The 14,111-nt window shown below is 53.3% G+C and overlaps 3 protein-coding genes across 4 annotated transcripts in view; all 3 read left to right on the forward strand.

Annotated features, from left to right (window-relative positions):
* The window catches only part of LOC132328562 (proto-oncogene Mas-like), a 26,115-nt gene extending 13,065 nt beyond the window's left edge, over positions 1 to 13,050 (forward strand). The window contains exon 2 of one of the 2 annotated variants that reach the window (XM_059848487.1): positions 11,989 to 13,050. In XM_059848487.1, the coding sequence (XP_059704470.1) occupies positions 12,027 to 12,959 (933 nt within the window). In that variant the 5' untranslated portion in view covers positions 11,989 to 12,026 and the 3' untranslated portion in view covers positions 12,960 to 13,050. Of the gene's footprint in view, positions 1 to 11,915 lie in introns of both variants that reach the window. The other variant, XM_059848486.1, reaches the window with a different exon arrangement.
* Positions 282 to 8,568, forward strand: LOC132328292 (uncharacterized). Its single transcript, XM_059848136.1, is given in 3 exon segments — positions 282 to 1,306; positions 1,308 to 1,700; positions 5,769 to 8,568. Coding segments are annotated over 3 exon segments (2,280 nt in total). The 5' UTR covers positions 282 to 505; the 3' UTR covers positions 6,855 to 8,568.
* On the forward strand, positions 8,653 to 10,534 carry LOC132328559 (mas-related G-protein coupled receptor member H-like). The gene is made up of 2 exons (XM_059848483.1): positions 8,653 to 9,025; positions 9,253 to 10,534. Exon 2 carries the CDS (start codon positions 9,364 to 9,366, stop codon positions 10,318 to 10,320), a length of 957 nt encoding a protein of 318 aa, XP_059704466.1. The 5' UTR covers positions 8,653 to 9,025; positions 9,253 to 9,363; the 3' UTR covers positions 10,321 to 10,534.
* Positions 13,051 to 14,111: the final 1,061 nt, after the last annotated feature.

Here is a 14,111-nt window from a genome sequence, read left to right on the forward strand (position 1 = left end):
AGAGTGAAGGAAATCAGGGAATAGACCTTCTCCCAGGAAGGACTGATTCTTATCAGGAGGAATTGCAGAGCCATTCACAAAGTCCACTTGGCAAATAAGAAAAGAAAAATCAAGATCAGTAAGGCTAAGGCTGTGGAACACTTATGTAGCCAAAGTTGCAAAACCACTTCCGACTGCCCTGTGACCCCAGTGAGTCTTGGGGAGCAACAACAGGACAGGGCACAGAGAGGAGCCAGAGGGACAGGAGGGGGGAGCTCCTGGTGATCTGGGAACATTCTTCTGCATGGTACTGACCTGGCAGGATCCACTTTGGGATAAGGATTCCAAAAGAGCAAGAGGTACCGGGAAGCACCTGTTATCTGCACAGACCCCTTTGCCTGCTACTGCCCCACAGGGAACAGGTCAGCGGAATGTTTTCCTTCCTCCCTACCCCATTTTCCTCTCCTCCAGCAGCTGCTCCGTTCCTCCCGCCCTCTCCCAGTGACTGCAGTGCCCTCCCCAGGTCATGCATCATCTGCGCTGCAGTCCCTTCCACATCCCCTGCAGAACAGCCCTACCCTACCACCTCCCTCTCCCACCCCACGATTTCCACCGCCCTCCTCCCCTGCATATCTCACTCCACCCCACTGAATTCTTCCCACTGCAGGGAGCTGCTGAGGACCCACATGGTCCATCCCTGGATTTTCCAAGCACTGACTCTCCATCCTCTCTGACCACAGCCAGGGGACACATGCCACTGCCTGCCCAGCGTCCATCCATGGAGGTGACCACTGTGTCCCCATCTCCTGCCCACTCATCCACTGAGGGAGATGATCTCTGTGAGACAGATGTCACCAGAGTGGCCATACACAGTGTGACACTGCTCATCTGCCTCTGTGGGCTTGCTGGGAACGGGGCTGTCATCTGGGTCCTCGGGTTCCACATCCAGAGGAACACTCTGAAACCCATCACTGCCTACACCTTTGACCTGGCCATCATCAACTTCCTCTTCCTCATCTTCATGGTCCCCTCCACTCTGCTCTTCCTGCTGGAGGATTTCTCCTGCTCTGCCATCATGCCCCCACCATCCATACGCTGCCTTTTCCTCCTCTTTGTGATGTTCCACACCGTAGGGCTGTACCAGCTGACAGCCATCAGCATTGAGAGGTGCAGGTCCCTCCTCTGCCCACCTGGGCTCTTCTGCCACCTTTCCCAGGACCTCTCATGGGTGGTGGTGAGTGCCGTGCTCTGGGCCCTTTCCATCACTGCCATCGCTGCCATTTCTGTGGTGACTTCCCTGTGCCAGTCACAGGAACACAAGCTCTGCTGGGGGGGCTCTCATCTCCCTGTACATCCTCAACTTCCTCGTCTTTGCTCCATCCATGGTCATCTCCAGCACAATCCTCTTCATTCATTTCTAGGGTAGCTCCCAGCAGCAGCAATCCAAGGGGCTCTACATCATTGTCTTCCTCACTGTGCTCCTCACTCTCCCCCTCAGTCTCTGGAATTTCCTGCAGCAGCTTGGCTTCCTCACTGTGTCCCCCCAGGTTGTTCTCCTGTTTGCCTGCATGCACAGCAGCATCAACCCCTTCATCCACATCTCAGTAACAAAGTGCTGGAGGCGCTGCTCCATGGAGTCCCTCAGGGAGTGCCTCCAGAAAGTCTTTGAGGAGCCAGGAGGGAGCAGTGCCCCCAGTAATGATGCCACCAGGGACACAGGGGTCTGAGCCTGTTAAACCCTTCAAGTGCCCCAGTGCAGGACCATGGGCAGTGACTTAGGATCACCTTCCCACCTTTATTCCTGCAGGAGCTGGGAGCAAGCAGTGACAAGGGCCATGTGGGAGGGATGCTCTGCACAGAGCACATTGGAGCATGAATTACCTCTTCCCTCACAGTTCCTAGAGCACTGTTCCCCAAATGGATCCTTCCCAACACAGCTGTAACCCCAGAATTCCCCCTGGCACCTGTTTCCTGCATCCCACTGAGGTCTGATATCAATAAACAGCACCGTGAACCCTAAGTTGCCGTTGCCCACCTGCCAATGCTTCCAGGCTTCCTCTGGCTCCTGCTGCCAGCCTGGAATGTGGCTGGAGAGAGGGGACAGAGAGGTAGTTAGCCAGGAATTTTGTGATTGTTTAGAAATTTCTGTGATGAACTATGTTTAATTAGTTTAACTGTGGTTTTTTAGCTAGTTTTTATTTAGATCTATGTTGGCTGAGTGTCAGTAGAAAACTCTATTGACCCGTACTCCTTAGAAAACATAATCAATAGCTGGAGAATAAAATTAAATAAAGAGTTTTTAATGGTTATCGTATAACTAGAAATTAATTGGGTGTCATAGAATAAGAATGATAACTTGAGAGCATTAGGAATTCAGAGGTCTATATGCACCAGAAGACTTGATTAATAAATTCCAAGGGATAAATTGCAATGGCAATAAGAGTGCCATTTCCTATGGTTGTACAGCTCAGAAGACATACTCAGTGGTAACTGTCTAACCAAGACATCAAATTTAATAAAACATTGTTTAGCTGGCAAAAAACTGGGTTATGCATTAAACTAAGGCAACATATTCTGGTAGTAATTAAAAGAAACAAAACTCCTATACCTTGATGTAAGAAACTTGGAGCATTTTTGGTGTATCTATTAAAAAATCTTGGATATTGTAGTCTGAAATTGACCAGATGATATTGGCTCTCGCATTTATCTATTAGCCTATGCATGTTGTTATTGATTGTAAGTATTTAGAAATCGTATCAATTATAACTCTTTTTAGCTGCATGTTAGTCTAATGTAATCTATCAGCTTACATAATCACTGTATTGCTCACAGAAATTGTAGTGTAATGAATATAATATCTGTGTATCACTTATGGAAATAATAGTGTGATTAATGCATTGTGTTACAGACCTTAGCAAAACAGAAGATGTGAAAAAGGCTTTTCTGTAACTAAAAACAGTGAAAGGCCATCTGCTGACCAACTTGTCCAAGTGAGAACCATGACTCAAACCACTGGAGGACAATTAGAGAATACCATGTCAAATTTAAGGAGGACATACTCAAATCTCATCAGAGCATGTGAAACAGCAGCATGGAGGCACAAGAAGAAATAAAACATGACAGCCAGGATGTCAGGCAGATAAGCCGGAGTGTGAAAAGGAGTTCCAAAAGCAACAGAAAGTTTGCAAGAATGTTAGAATAATGCATTAAACACAGGAATGTGCATGCATCTCACCAATGTAACAGGATAAAAATAACATTGTCTGTATACACACCACATCACCCCCACCCCAACCCTGTGTTCTTTGCCTGTTGCCAGAAGCAAGCCAGTGCAAGAAATACTGGCCTTTTTTATCCTATTACTATCATTATTATTATTACTATTAAAAATTTAAATACTTGAAGCGGTGAATTCTGTTTTTCACAATAGTTTATAAAAATGCCTGAAAATTGTTGTTTCTTTGCACATATCTATGGCAAATAAATTTCCAACACGTTCACAGTTTTAATTCAAAATTCTCAGTAGTCTAACATGCTTTTGCTGTTAGACTTAAACATCTTGGTGTCAGAGGGGACACACACAGGGCTTGTGCTCCCTGGAGCAGCCATGATCCCCAGTGCCCAGAGCTGGGCTGGCACAGACAGGATGGCCCAGGGGCTCAGCATTCCCCACCCCGAGTGCTCTGTGAGTGTCACAGCAAAGATCTCCCAGAGATATTTAATTTTTAATTTTGTGAGCCACGTGCAAAGGTCTCTCTGCCTTCAGAAACCCTTCCTCTCGACTGCCTTCAGCTGCTCCCTCAGCAGGCTCAGGTGGTGTGGCAGCAAGGAGAGGAGGAGGCCGTGGTCTTCAGCACAGCCACCCACTTCCAGGAGCAGGGTGACACTTGTGTTTGTCACCATGGGCTCCACTGGGCATCACTCGCCTCCCTGAGGCTTCCCTGAGGTCACCAGCCCCATCACATCCCACACCTCCTCTCCAGCCCCATCACATCCCACACCTCCTCTCCAGCCCCATCACATTCCACACCTTCTCTCCAGCCCCACCACATCTCGTATCTTCCCTCCACATCTTCCCAGCAGCTCAGTCTTGTCCCACCCCCCTCACACCACCCTCCCATCCCATTCCCCATGCAGCCCACCCTCCTCCCGTCCTTCCCATCCCTCCCAGCCCTGGGCCTGAGGCTCCAGTCCCTCCCCACGGGCTGCTCACCCCACGCTGCCCCGTAAGGCTTTGGGGCACTGCTTCTCTTGGAGATTCCCCTCCCCAGCTCCATCCCTGCTATCCAGCCCCCAAACCTCCTTTGGACAGAAACAAGAGGCCACAGAGGGATGGCTCCACTGGTGTTCATTGGGCTGGAGAAGCATGGAATTGCCAGGAGGAGCAGAAACACTGCTGCGGGTCCTGAGTGGGGCAGGAGAGGAGCGGGGATGTCTGGAGGGGAAGGCAGCCTGGGGGACATTTCTAGAGGATGTCAGAGGGGGACATGATGCCTTAGGATTTTAGCCTTGCTATTTTTCATATCCTGTACTGCATTAGTGCATAACTCTAAACTCCATGGAAAGTGTTAGTTAACTGTCCTCACATTTTGGTCAGACAAAACAATCCCTCTAGGCCTGCAATTCCAGGACACCCTACTGCCTCAGGCCCAGAAAAGTACAGACAGAAGTGAATTGGGGGAGGGCAGACTGGGGCTAAATGACTGCATTACCTGAAGCTGTAATTGGAGGATTAACCCCTGATTTGTAAATGGACCTAACTTACATCTGACTGAAAAACTCATGACCATTGTCCATTTTGGGTGTAGCCCCTCTCAGAGGCTTTGAGTGCCCAGGGTGAACCTTTTGAAGGCCTTTCATCAATGCCTCCTTTTATTCTCTTCACCTTGTCTGGCCTCTGTTCTAGGGAGCCAGCCCAAGGCACCAGGCAGACAGGGGCTGGAGGGGGCAGGAGGGCTCTGGGTGCCACCAATCCCAAATCTCCCACTGGACTGCAGCAGAGCCCAACAGGGCACACCTGCAGCCAGGGAGTGGCCAGGGACTGGGAAACCATCGGGATGGCATGGCATGGCATGGCATGGCATGGCATGGCATGGCATGGCATGGCATGGCATGGCATGGCATGGCATGGCATGGCATGGATGAGGAGTGATACCAAAATCAGACAGAATAAAGTTCCTAACACCCTCTAATGATGTTACCAAGGGAAGTATTAGGCAGCAGGACACACAGAAGGATCTCTCCTTATGTCTGTGTGTGTTGTGAGACTTTACAACATCTTTTTTATCAACTATAACAAAACATAGACATTAAAATGTTTTTCTTATCTAGTACATAAACACCATTTTCCTAGAACTCATTTCCATGCATCCATGTCCTACTGGGAGTCCTCTGATGGCCCTGGAAGTTCTTTGAGAGGGCTTCTGGTGGTTGCATTCACTGAGTGCTATGATATTAAAGGTGACCTTGCCTTGAACTTTTCCTTTGGCCATGTGCTCTTGCTTCTTGTTATGGAACTTGCCCCAAAAATACTGCGGACCTCCTTATCCGTTTCTACACTGGCTCCAGCAACATTTATCATCCTGTGTCCATATCTTTACATTAATTAATCTCTCTGCCCAGTTACTGCTTAAGCCGCTTCAGGGGAGTTGAAAATATTTATTCTCTGTTATTTATCAGTCCCCTGCATGCCAGCCCAACCCTCCCACCTCCCTCTCACACCCCACAGTTTCCATCACCCTCCTCCCCTGAACATCTCACTCCTCCCCACTGAATCCTTCTCACTGCAGGGAGCTGCTGAGGAGCCACATGGTCCACCCCTGGATTCTCCAAGCACTGACTCCCCATCCACTCTGACCACAGCCAGAGGCCACATCCCACTGCCTGCCCAGCATCCATCCATGGAGGTGAGCACCATGACCCCTCTTTTAAGTAGAGCAGCTGATGGACCTGGTCAGTGTGAGATCAATGTCTCCAGCATGGCCATGCACTTTGTGACACTGCTCGTTGGCCTCTCTGGGCTGGCTGGGAATGGGGCTTTCCTCTGGCTCCTCCAAATTAATGCCATCACTGACTTCATCTTCAACCAGGCCATCACCGACTTCCTCTTCCTCATCTTCATGGTCCCCTCCACCCTTGTCTTCCTTGTGGAGGAAGTGTCCTGCTCTGCTATAATGGCCCCAATGTATATGAGCCTGCTTTTCCAGTTGTCGCTGTTCGCCTACAACATGGGGCTGTACCGCCTGACATTCATCAGCATCGAGAGGTGCAGGTCCATCCTCTGCCTGGTATTCTGTGGTTGCCAATTTCCTGAGCGCCTGCTGTGGGTGTTGATGAGTGTCCTGTTCTGGGCCTTTCTCTTTGTTGTCATCGCTGTCAATCCCATGGTGACTTCCCAGTGCCAGTCACATGAGCAGGAGCAATGCCAGGTGGCTCTCACCTCCATGTACGCCCTCAACCTCTTCCTATTTGCTGCACCCATGGTCATTTCCAGCACAATCCTCTTCATTCATCTCAAGCCTGGCTCCCAGCAGCAGCACAAGAGGCTTGACATCGTTATCTTCCTTGTTGCACTCTTCAGTCTGCCCCTCAGTGTCTGGTCTCTCCTGCAGCAGCTCGGTTACACGGCTGTGCCCTCCCAGGTGGTTTTCCTGCTCACCTGCATCACCAGCAGCATCAAACCCTTCATCTACTTCTTGGTGGGAAGCTGGAAGAGAGACTGCTCCATGGGGAGCTGCTGGAGACAGTGCTCCATGGAGAGCTGCAGGAAGCACTCCTCCAGGCAGTCCCTAAGGAAGGCGATCCACAGGGTGTTTGAGGAGCCAGAAGAAAACACTGCCAGTGGAGATGATCCCTCTGTGGACACAGTGCTCTGAGCCTGTTGATCCCTTCCACTGCACTGCTGAGGAACCCTGGAACAGTGGCTGAGAGATTCCTTGAGTCTCCTGATCAATAAATCCCCACAGGGTCACCCTCCCTGTGCTGGTGCATCCCCAGCCCCTTTCCAGCCCGCTCTGGGCTCTGATCCGTGCTTGGGAGGCCTCAGCCTTGAGGAGCAGCCCCTGGGCTCAGCTCCTGTGGCGCTGATCAGAAACACCCTCTGCTCCCAGGAGCTGCTGCTGTCCAACCACCTCCTGGGGTTTTATCCACAGCCTTGGAAAGTACTGTGCTCCCCTGAATGCCACAGCATCCCTGCTCTCCCACTGTCACGGGAGCTGCCAGCCCCAAGTGTGGCCAGGGTGAAACATGGCTGAGAGTGACGCCCATCCCTTGGGGCCCTGGGAGCAGCGGCCCAAAAGGAGACCCTTGGAGCTCTCCTGGCCCAGCAGCGCTGAGCAGAAGCTCCCTGGCTCTGGGGCCTCTCCGGGCTGGGATCTCTCCGTCTGCTGCCCTCGGCTGATCCCCGAACGCCGACGGCTCCTGGGCCCATCCCCCCAGGGCTCGAGGCCCAGCCCTTGGCACAGGGAGGAGATGCCAAGGGATCCACAGGGAGCGTTTGCCCCTAAACCACGGCAGACCTCTTACTCTGTTTCTGCATTGGCTCCAGCCACGTTTTTCATCCTCTGTTCTCCGGTGGAGCACATTGGAACTATGCTTTCCTCCCCCCTCCTGTATCCTAGAACCCTATGGCCAGGAGGAGCAGAGACACTGCCAGGGGTCCCTGGTGGAGTGGGGCAGGATTGGGGTTGTTGAGGGGGAAAGAGGGCCCCAGGGACGGTCTGGGGTTTTGGAGGTGATTTCAGACGGGTCAGGAGAGAGTCAGAGGGGGTAGGAGGGGATCTGGATCTGGCAATCCCAAATCACCCACTGGAGAGCAGAGCCTGACAGGCTGCACTTGTAGCGGAGGAATGGTTGTGTCTCGGAAAGCTCTGGGATGTGATAGGATGGGGTGAGGATGGAGATGGGATGGGGAGAGGATAGGGAGCCACTGAGCTCTGCTTCCTTTGGCCCTGTGAATGTTTGGCAATGATCATGGAGCTGTTCCCAGAATGGGAGCTGTTTCTGACAAGCAGACAGATCCTTAGGCAGCACTGCCAGCATTCCAGTGTCACCAGCATCACCAGCATCCCTCTGCTGCTGGAGGAACAATGACCCCTCAGGGAAGGGAAACGAGGAATGGTAGAAACCTTCCAGGTGAGGGAATGCAGTTGAAGAATGGGACACTCTCCTGGGAAGGAGTGTTTCTAATTAGGGGGAAATGAGGAGCCATTCACAAATGTTATAAACAGGTGCTATAGTGATTGACCCTCGCAAGTGCTGAATGAATATTACCTGTGTTATAATGGTAAAAGAAGCTCTATTGAGATTTAGAGTTTTTCTAATGTGAGTACTGTGTTCATGTCGAAAGTTGTAACGCTGATCTCTGACCATTGTGGGCAGTCACAGCCCGAAGCGCTGCACAAACTCCAGGAAGGCGGGACGGAGGCGGAGCTGTGTTGGAAAAGGAGAATGTGTCTGAATGTGGGGGAAGGATTACTGGCGGGTGGCTGACCAAGAGGGTACAAAGCCAGTTTCTGTTTTGAGCAGTGTGCCTCTGGACCTTATTTTGTCCAGTGTTGTAGTTTAATAAACTTTTTAAAATTTTACAAAGTGAGGTGTCATTTCTCACAAAAAAAAGAAAGAAAAGAAAAGAAAAGAAAAGAAAAGAAAAGAAAAGAAAAGAAAAGAAAAGAAAAGAAAAGAAAAGAAAAGAAAAGAAAAAAAGAAAAGAAAAAGAAAAAGACCACTTGATTTGTAGGGAAAATGAAAAAAATTAAGAACAATAACTCAGAGGCTCTGGAGCAATGATGGAGCAAAATTTGTAAAACCATTTCTGACTGCCCAATGACTGCACCAAGCCCTGGGAAACAACACCAGGACAGGGCACACAGAGAGAAGCCACCAGGATGGGAATGGGGAGCTCCTGGTGATCTGGGCACTTTCTCCTTCATGTCACTGACCAGCCAGGAGCCGCTTTAGGACATGGATCCCAAAGGAGCAAGAGGTACCAGGAAGCGCCACTGATCTGCACAGACCCCTTTGCCTGCTGCTGCCCCACAGGGAACAGGTCAGCGGAATGTTTTCCTTCCTCCCTACCCCACCTTCCTCTCCTCCAGCAGCTGCTCTGTTCCTGCCACCCTCTCCCAGCAACCACAGTGCCCTCCCCAGCTCCCCCCTCCTCTGCCCTCTGTTAGAACTGCCCAACCCTCCCACCTCCCTCTCGCAGTCCGCAATTCCCACTGCCCTCCTCCCCTGCACATCTCACTCCTCCCCACTGAATCCTTCCCACTGCAGGGAGCTGCTGAGGACCCACATGGTCCATCCCTGGATTCTCCAAGCACTGACTGCCCATCCACTCTGACCACAGCCAGGGGACACATCCCACTGCCTGCCCAGCATCCATCCATGGAGGTGACCACCGTGTCCCCATCTCCTGCCTCACCCGCTGAGGGAGATAATACATGTGGGATTGATATCACCGATGTGGCCATAGGTGGCATCATGCTGATCATCTGCCTCTGTGGGCTGGCTGGGAACGGGGCTCTCCTCTGCCTCCTCAGCTTCTGCAGGAACCCCATCACAGTCTATATCTTCCATCTGGCTGTCGCCGACTTCATCTTCCTGCTCTTTGTGGCCACCTCCCTCCTGCTCCACCTGCTGGAGGAAGTTTCCTGCTCCACTATTATGCTCCAGGAGTACCTGAGGTTGTTTTTCCAGCTCTCGCTGTTCTCTTACACCACGGGGCTCTACCTGCTGACAGCCGTCAGCATTGAGAGGTGCACATCCGTCCTCTGCCCACTCTGGTACCGCTGCCACCGTCCCCGGCACCTATCAGGCTTCATGAGTGTCCTTCTCTGGGCCCTCCCCTTTGTTACAGTGGTTAGCCTGTGCCTGTCACTAAAGCCCCAGCACTGCCAGGTGTCTCTCATCTCCATGAACGCCCTCAGCCTCCTGCTCTTTGCCCCAGCCATGGTCATTTCCAGCACAATTCTCTTCATTAAGGTCAAATGTGGCTCCCAGCAGCAGCAACCCAAGAGACTCGACATCGTTATCCTCCTCACTGTGCTCTTTGTCCTCCCCTTCACTCTCCCACTCAGCCTCTGGACTTTACTGCAGCAGTTCGGCTACACAATTGTGTCACCCCAAGTGGTTTTCTCACTCGCCTGCGTCCACAGCACCATCAACCCCTTCATCTACTTCTCGGTGGGGAGCTGCAGGAGGCCCTGCTCCACAGAGTGTTGCAGGAGGCCCTGCTCCATGGGGTCCCTAAGGAAGGCCCTCCTGAGAGTCTTTGGGGACACAGAAGAAAATATTGCCTGCAGCAATGATCCCATCATGGACATTGTGCTCTGTGCCTGTTGATTCCTGCCACTGCACTGCTGAATAACCCCGGGAGGGCAGCCGAGGGACTCCTTGAGTGACCTGATCAATAAATATCCACAGTATCACACTCCCTCTGCTGGTGCATCCTCACCCTCCTTCCAGTCCACACTAAGATCTCAGAAATGCTCAGAAATGCTCCTGGCCAATGAATTCCGTTGTGCTGATGCTAAATATTAAATGTGGTTTTTACTGAGTCGCTTGGCGGTGACTTTTTCAGCGATCTTAAACACTTGTTTGGAGCACTCTCGCGGTGTAATCCCGCAGGAGAAGGGAGCAGCGGCATGTGGGAGGGATGCTATGAGGGGTGCACACGGGAGCAGGGCTTTCCTCCTCCCTCCCGGGTCCTAGAACTCCATGACCAGGAGGGGCAGAGACACTGGCGGGAGTCCCGGGTGGAGCGGGGAAGGAGCGGGGCTGTCGGGGCGGAAGGCAGCACGGCGGGGGGTGGTCTGGGGTGTCCGAGGAGATGGGGAAGGGTGAGGAAGTGTCAGGAAGGATCCGGAGAGGGTCGGGGAGGTCGGAGGCTGCCTGGATGCTGGCGATCCCAAATCTGGCCACTGGAGAGCAGCAGAGCCCGACGGGCGGCGCTGGGAGCAGGGAGCGGCCGCCGGCCCGGAAAGCTGCGGTATGGGAGAGGATGGGGAGAGGATGGGAGAGCAGGGGTGAGGATGGGATGGGGAGAGGGCGAGGAAGCTCAGCTGAGCGTCCTTTGGCCCTTTGGGGAGGTTTTGGCAATGATCCCGGAGCTCTTCCCAGAATGCGAAATGTTTCTGAGAAACACCCAGCTGCTTCATCATCAGCACTGCCAGGGCTGCCAGCATTCCAGTGCCACCAGCACCACCAGCATCCCTCTGCTCCTGGAGGGACAGTGACCCCACAGTGGAGGGAAATGAGGAGTGGTAGAAGCCTGTCGGGAGAGAGGAGGCATTTGGAGAAAGGGACATTCTGCAGGGAAGGAATGTTTCTCATCAGAAGGAAATGAGGAGCCAATTGCAAAATTCTGTTTGCGGAGTGTCTGGCAAAAGCCACTTCCTTACTGGACAAAACCCAAAAAAAATAATGATAAATTACTCTGTAGAAGTGGATCTCTGACGAAGCCAAAGATGCAATTTCCGACTCCCCCGTGATTCCAGCAAGCCCTGGGGAGCAAAACCGGGACAGAGCACAGAGGAGCCAGCTGGGCAAGAGTGGGGAGCTCCTGGTGATCTGGGCACTTTCTCCTTCATGTCACTGACCAGCCAGGAGCCGCTTTAGGACATGGATCCCGAAGGAGCAAGAGGTACCAGGAAGCGCCGCTGATCTGCACAGACCCCTTTGCCTGCTGCTGCCCCACAGGGAACAGGTCAGTGGAATGTTTTCCTTCCTCCCTACCCCACCTTCCTCTCCTCCAGCAGCTGCTCTGTTCCTGCCACCCTCTCCCGACTGCAGTGCCCTCCCCAGTTCCCCCTTCCTCTGCCCTGTACTTCCATTCTGCGTCTCCTGGTGAACATCCCAACCTTTTCCCACCCTGCAATTCTCACTGCCCTCCTCCCCTGCACATCTCACTCCTCCCCACTGAATCCTTCCCACTGCAGGGAGCTGCTGAAGAGTGGTGTGGTCTGTTCCTGGAGTCTCCAAGCACTGACTCCCCATCCACTCTGACCACAGCCAGGGGACACATCCCACTGCCTGCCCAGCGTTCATCCATGGAGGTGACCACCGTGTTCCCATCTCCTGCCTCACCCACCGAGGGAGACGATCTCTGTGATATTGATGTCACTCATGGGGCCATAGACAGTGTGACACTGCTCATCTGCCTCTGTGGGCTGGCCGGGAACGGGGCTGTGCTCTGCCTTCTCCAAAGGAACCCCACCACCTGTTACATCATCAACCTGGCCTTCGCCAACTTCTCCTTCCTCCACTTCGCGGTTCCCTCCACCCTGCTCTACCTGCTGGAGGAATTGTCCTGCTCCACAATCGTGCCCCTGGTGTTCATGAGGGCGCTTTTCCCTCTCCTGCTGTTCTCCTACAACCTGGGGCTGTACCTGCTGACAGCCATCAGCATTGACAAGTGCACATCTACCCTCTGTCCACTCTGGTACCGCTGCCACCGTCCCCAGCGCCTCTCATGGATGGTGTGTGCCCTGCTCTGGGCCCTCTCCATCACTGTCATTGTCACAATGACTACCCTGTGCCACTCACAGGAGCACGAGCACTGCCAGGTGTCTCTCATCACCATGTATGCCCTGAACCTCTTCCTATTTGCCCCAGCCATGGTCATTTCCAGCACAATCCTCCTCATTAAGGTCAAGTGTGGCTCCCAGCAGCAGCAATCCAAGAGACTCGACATTGTTATTTTCCTCGTTGTGCTCTTCTTCCTCCTCTTTGCTCTCCCCCTCAGCCTCTCCAATTTCCTCCAGCAGCTCGGCTACACCACTGTGTCCTCCCAGGTTCTTTTCCTGCTCGCCTGTATCCACAGCAGCATCAACCCCTTCATCTACTTCTTGGTGGGGAGGTGCAGGAGGCCCTGCTCTGTGGGGTCGCTCCGGCTCACCCTCCAGAGGGTCTTTGAGGAGCCAGAAGAAAACACTGCCCACGGAGATGATCCTGCCATGGACACAGCCTTTCCAGCCTGTTGATCCCTTCCATTGCTCTGCTGAAGGACCTTGGCAGAATGGCTGACGGTTTCCGCGAGTCACCTGATTAATAAATATCCATGGTGTCACCCTCCCTGTGGTGCTGTATTCCTGCAGGAGAAGGGAGCAGGGGCAGTGACAAGGACCATGTGGGGGGTGCTCTGCACAGAGCACATTGGAGCATGGTTGTGCTCCTCCCTCACAGGTTCCTAGAGCACTGTTCCCCATATGGATCCTTCCCAACACGGCTGTGACCCCAAAATTCCCCCTGGTTCCTGCATCTGACTGTGGTCTCACATCAATAAACAGCACCATGAACCCTGAGCTGCCTTTGCCCCCTCTGCCAGCGCTTCCCGGCTTCCTCTGGCTCCTGCTGCCAGCCAGGAATGTGCCTGGAGGGAGGGGACACACCCATGGCATGTGCTCCCTGGAGCAGCCATGATCCCCAGTGCCCAGAGCTGGGCTGGCACGGACACGATGGCCCAGGGGCTCAGCATTCCCCACCCCGAGTGCTCTGTGAGTGTCACAGCAAAGATCTGCCCAGAGACCTTTAATTTTTAATTTTGTGAGCCAGGTGCAAAGGTCTCTCTGCCTTCAGAAACCCTTCCTCTCCACTGCCTTCAGCTGCTCCCTCAGCAGGCTCAGGTGGTGTGGCAGCAAGGAGAGGAGGAGGCCGTGGTCTTCAGCACAGCCACCCCCTTCCAGGAGCAGGGTGACACCTGTGTTTGTCTCCATGGGCTCCACTGGGCATCACTCGCCTCCCTGGGGCTTCCCTGATGTCACCATCCCCACCCCATCCCACACCTTCTCTCCAGCCCCATCACATCCCACACGTTTTCTCCAGCCCCACCCCATCCCACACCTTCTCTCCAGCCCCACCACATCCCACACCTTCCCACCACATCTTCCCACCAGCTCCATCATGTCCCACCCCTCCCACACCACCCTCCCATCCCACTCCCCATGCAGCCCACCCACCTCCCATCCTTCCCATCCCTCCCAGCCCCGGGCCTGAGGCTCCAGTCCCTCCCCACGGGCTGCTAACCCCAGGCTGCCTCACACGGTTTTCGGGGACTGTTTGTCTGGGACATTTCCCTCCAGAACTTCACCCGCGGTGTCCCGCCTCCCAGCCTCCCTTGGAGAGGGACAAGAGGC

The sequence above is a fragment of the Haemorhous mexicanus genome, chromosome 6 (genome assembly GCF_027477595.1).
Source record: "Haemorhous mexicanus isolate bHaeMex1 chromosome 6, bHaeMex1.pri, whole genome shotgun sequence".
Taxonomy (NCBI): Eukaryota; Metazoa; Chordata; class Aves; order Passeriformes; family Fringillidae; genus Haemorhous; species Haemorhous mexicanus.